The following is a 5,374-nucleotide window of genomic DNA, read 5'->3' as shown; positions in this document are numbered from 1 at the left end:
CATCTAGCTCTTCTATCCATGTCTGTAACACCCATCAAATAACTGGGTTGAGACGATGCAAACAGGGTGTGTGAAACACCGATAGAGCGATTGATCAGTTTCCTCTGTGTATAAGAGAGCCAGCCCTCTTGCTCAGAAGCAAAAAACAAGAGAATTCCTGGGGTCAGTAGTGAGACATCTTAAATCCCTGCCTGAAGTGGCAGAGGCAGAAGCCATGCCACACTGACACCAGAGGACCAGAGCAGAAGAGCCACAGTTCTGAGACCCAAGACTACGAGGCAGAGGAGCAGGTGGGCTTCCTGGCCTGTGGAACAAAGCAGGGAACAAAGGACCATGTGGCTATGGGGCTGAGGACCAAAGACAGACATGGCTGCTGGCTGAGAAGCAGCACGTCTGTGGGCCAATATCTGAATCCTTACTGTTTACTGATCCTGCCTTCAACACTGTCTATGAGGTGTGTGTCGCCATTGTAGGGGGTTATCGAACTCAGCAGGGTAACAGAGTGTGGTGGGAGGAAACACTATTGTCACAACGGAGAAAAGAAAGATAGAGGTTGTACACATATGTGCCCTCTGCCTTGTGACCACTGCCCTTGGGCTGGTGTGAAGATGGACTCTCCTTCTCCCTTGGGCAGCCAAAGGAGACCATATGTACCTCCCACACACACCCAGACCATTTTCTTAGGTTACCAGTAGAGGGAGGGGAAGTCCGGGGCTAAATTGGGTAGCCCAGTGTTAACTTTAGTGAAGGGAAAAGCACTATACAATAAGAGGAAGGTTAGGAAAAAATGGCAGACCCACAAGAAGACACTGCGAGGTTTGTAAATTAAAGCAACAGAGGCAAATACTGTCATACACGCAATCCGGCAATAGTGCAAATTCAGACTTGGATAGATAAGCAGGTTCAAGAGGTGGGGAAAGAACAGTGGGACTATTCTCATGAAAATACAGAGGTATGGAGCCCTGTTGGTATAGTGTTCATATGGTGTGCTGATAACAGCAAGGTCAGCAGCTCAAAACCACCAACAGCTCCTCGGGACAAAGAAGAGGCTTTCTACTTCCCTTAAGAGCTATAGTCTTGGAAACCCACAGGGTCACTATGTGTTGGCATCGACTCGATGGCAGTGAGTAGGTGAAGGACCTTTGCGGCAAATACATAAATTAACGTGGTAGAGTACACAGGGGGCACTTCTTGGACCTAATCCTTGAAGGGAATGAGCTGCTGGGCACATGCCCAGGATTAGGCTCAGGTTGACTGAAATAACAGCTCACAATGATAATGTTCTACATCCTGTTTTGTCTTAAAACAGGCTTATGATGCAGCCATCTAAGGTGCAGCTTAAGATGGCTTATGAGCAGCCATCTAAGGTGCAGTTACTGGTCTTTCAAATCCAAGAGGAAAGCAAGAAGAAAAGCAACAAAAAAAAATCACTCCAATGACCTCATGGACTACACAAGCATCAGGCTCCACAACACTGAAATCAGAAAAAGTAGATGATACACAGCTACAATTACCAACTGCTATACAAAGGATCAAATTAGAAGATCCTGAACAGAGAGGGAAAGAAACTCGGAGCAGAACTCAAAATCCTAAGATACCCGGCTGTCTGGTCTGACAGACTGATGGAACCTGTGAGACCATGGCCTTCGGTGACCCGTCAGGTCTGAAACAGAACTCACCCCTACGTTAGAATAACCAACCCTGAAAGAGCCTAAGTGCCGCACTTATCCAGGCACAGGGGCTTAGAGAAGGAGGAGGAATAAAAACAGCAAACACAGGGAAGACGTGGGATAAATGATAGTACATTAAAGGGATTGAAATGGATGAGTTGAAACAAAATGTGTATCAATTGTTGAATGTAAAATTGATGATCTGCTCTGTAAACTTTCACCTAATTCACAATAAAGTGATAACAAGACCTTCCTGGTGGCCCCACTAGCAGGTTGATTCCTCCTTCTGGGAGACCTGCCTGCCTAAATGTCAATGAAAAGAGCGAGCAAGAGAAATAGGATCAAAAGTCACAGCATCCCTCGTCTAGCAGGACCCACTGCCTCAGAGGCCCACGCACCAAACTCTTCTTCGCTGCGATCGCGATGCAGATAGATCCACAGCTTGCGCCCAATGTCGTATTTCACACATGGGTCCTTTTCATAATGAAGCCGGTCCAGGGCACCACTCACCACTGTATTCACCTACAGACCAGAAGAAAGGTGAACGAGACATGCAGATCCATATAACATAGGAATTTTGGCTTTTGGGGGTTTTTTAAATAAGAACTTATTTTCTTGTTATTAAGAATACACACTGAAAACATACACGCTAGTTATTTAGACACTGGTTAGAAGTCAACTATACATAGATTCTATCTCAGTCTGGTTGTGACACTCCCAACGGCTCACCAAATAAATCATTTGGCAAAACAAGAAACCCTATGAGACTTTAAATAGTTTTTTTAAGCATTGAAGACATTTCTAGCTAAGTAACATCTTTAGTATATGCTGAAAGCAAGCTGGGCAACAAATTCATGGTTCTTTCACAGGATGCACTTTAGAGCATCGTTATATACTTTTGTTGAAATACCCTTTCCTCCCCTAGCTTATTCATTTTATTTAAATCATTACATTTCTTCATAAAACTCTAACTCATAGCCGCTTGAGTCTGACTTACAGCAATCCTTTCGGGAGGAGGAGACCTTCTCCTTTGGATTTGAGACCTTACATTTTTTATGAAAGTAAAGAGCCTCATTTTTCTCCCACCCATCTGGAACAAAGCAGAACTCAGATTTCTTCTCCATCCTACCTGTGTGCTGGTGACATCTGGTGCAAGAAATTGAGAGTCCTTGAGCAGTTCACAGATCTCCGCCCTTGTGCCTTCTCCATTAGGCAGCCGAGCTGCAGCATCCCGAACTAGCACAGGCAGAAGGTGAAAGGTCTCAGAGCCAAATCTACTGAGGAACAACAGCCCTGTCCCTTTACTGTTTCTGATGCGGTGAGGTTCCCTGCAGCTGTTTTCTCTACCTTACCAAGACTCGGCATTAGGTGGACACTGCCCCTTGGTGGCTGACAAGCTCTGCCACTTGAGTTTCCTGCATACTCTTCACTCTTGCAGGCAACAGGGATTCCATGAACACCTTAGAGTTAGGTGGGTCCATGAACTTGGGTGAGAAACAAAAAATTACATCTTTAACTAAAACTCTGCCTTTCCTTCAATTATGAACCAAGGTGACAAATCACCATAGTGCTAGCGCCTGTGACGTTAAAAAGTCACCGTTCCACATCACATTATGTTATCGCAGACAGCTGAAATGCTATTGCCACTCAGACTCGCCACTATTTGGAATCTCTGGGAATTTTAAGACCTGCTGCTGCAGCCTGTGATCTACCATTAAAAAGGACATGTATTTCTGCATCTATTTGCTTTAATACTCTGCTAGCAATCTCAATATGACAGGCTTCTTTTCTAACAGTACATGTAAAGTTTTTAAAGTTTAATTCAGAAGGGAGTCCACAGGTCTCACACCAGGTGTCAAAAGAAGTCATGGCACAAAAAAGGTCCAAGAAACCCCTATTTAATGGAGTCAGAACCTGGAGGAAGCAAATTCCTACTCCCATGTCTCAACTATCAGCTGACTTGTGAACACTTCCCCAGTGAAATGATAGTGAGCTCTGACTTCGGGGAAGAAATGCCAGTTCCTAGAATGCATCTTGGGTTAGACCTCTCACTTCACCTCCCAAGCTTCAAAGGTTCCTAGTACTATATCCAAACCTCAAAAGACTCCCTCTACGGGAGAGGGTAGGTGGGGTAGTAGCATTTTGGAGTGAGCAAAGGAATCCTTGCAATAAATACACAACTCACCAAGAGACAGGATGGTGACATAGGCCGGTCGGTCCGAGCGCAGCAGGGAGTGCTCTCGGGCTTTGTTGAGTGAGGTCTCCTTGTCAAAAACACCCTTCTCCGGCCCCACGACAGACTCAAAGCCATGCATGCGAAAAGTGAATGCCTTATGGGGCTGGCTGTATCTGTAGCGCTCCTGCAAAGAAAGGGCGGGAAGGCTCTAAAGTCAGAATCACGGGGCTCCTGCCGGTTCCTTTATAATCAGGGGATCTACCTAGAGGGATTGAAGTAGGTAGGAAGCACGAGGAATGCTGAGACTGGATGTGAGAAAGGATGATCCTCAGGGGTCGAGTCACTTAGCAAAAAGGCAAGAAGGTAAATATAAGAGAATTCTGCTCCCCTGGGAGAAAAGACAATCAAAGAATTCCTTAATCCCTTTCTTTATATAATTTCTGCCCCTCTGAGACAATCTCAACAAAGAGAACCTCTCAGAATTTCCCCCCCAAAAGTTAAACCCACAAAGAGTCAGTTACCCACGAGCTTCCTTCTACATGCCCCCATTGATGCAGAGATTAATGGGTCCCAGGTAGCTCTTTAATTTTTTTTTAACAGTGAGGTGGTGTTGTTTTTTAAATCATTTTATTGGGGGCTCATACAACTTTTTTTTTTTCTCATACAACTCTTATCACAATCTATACACACATCCATTGTGTCAAGCACACCTGCACATTTGTTGCCATCATCATTCTCAAAACATTTGCTTTCTACTTGAGCCCTTGGAATCAGCTCCTCACTTTTTCCCCTGCCTCCCCACTCCCTTCTCCCTCATGAACCCTTGATAATTTACAAATTATTATTAATTTGTCATATCTTGCACTGTCCAACATCTCCTTTCACCCACTTTTCTATTGTCCATCCCCCAGGGAGGAGGTTATATGTAGATCTGATTACAATAATCAGTTCCCCCTTTCCACCCCACCCTCATTCTACCCTCCCGGTATCGCTACTCTCAGCACTGGTCCTGAAGGGATTATCTGTCCTGTGGTTCTAGTTCCCATCTATACCAGGGTACATCCTCTGGTCTAGCTGGATTTGTAAGGTAGAATCGGAATCATGATAGTGGGGAGTGGGGGAAACATTCAGGAACTAGAGGAAAGTTGTATGTTTCATTGTTGCTACACGGCACCCTGACTGGCTCATCTCCTCCCTGCGACCCTTCTGCAAGGGGACGTCCAGTTGCCTACAGATGGGTCTTGGGTCCCCAATCTGCACTCCCCCTCATTCACAATGGTATGATTTTTTGTTCTTTGATGCCTGCTACCTGATCCCTTCAACACCTCGTGATCACACAGGCTGGTGTGCTTCTACCATGTGGGCTTTGTTGCTTCTGAGCTAGATGGCCGCTTGTTTATCTTCAACCCTTTAAGACCCTAGACACTATATCTATTGAAGACATTTCTAGCTAAGTAACATCTTTAGTATATGCTGAAAGCAAGCTGGGCAACAAATTCATGGTTCTTTCACAGGATGCACTTTAGAG

The 5,374-nt window shown here is 45.1% G+C and overlaps 1 protein-coding gene across 1 annotated transcript in view; it reads right to left on the bottom strand.

The window, feature by feature from the left end:
- Positions 1–5,374, bottom strand: part of NFRKB (nuclear factor related to kappaB binding protein) — a 56,949-nt gene that overhangs the window by 23,652 nt on the left and 27,923 nt on the right. Inside the window, exons 17-19 of the mRNA XM_045295187.1 lie at positions 3,856–4,030; positions 2,800–2,906; positions 2,069–2,192 (exon numbers count right to left, since the gene is read on the bottom strand). Of these exons, the coding sequence (XP_045151122.1) occupies positions 2,069–2,192; positions 2,800–2,906; positions 3,856–4,030 (406 nt within the window). The remainder of the gene's footprint in view (positions 1–2,068; positions 2,193–2,799; positions 2,907–3,855; positions 4,031–5,374) is intronic.

This window comes from Echinops telfairi, unplaced genomic scaffold (genome assembly GCF_000313985.2).
Source record: "Echinops telfairi isolate 266 unplaced genomic scaffold, ASM31398v2 ScPeMD7_5592;HRSCAF=6446, whole genome shotgun sequence".
NCBI lineage: Eukaryota > Metazoa > Chordata > Mammalia > Afrosoricida > Tenrecidae > Echinops > Echinops telfairi.
Note: the sequence above shows the minus strand (reverse complement) of the source record. Positions and strands in the feature narration are given on the sequence as shown.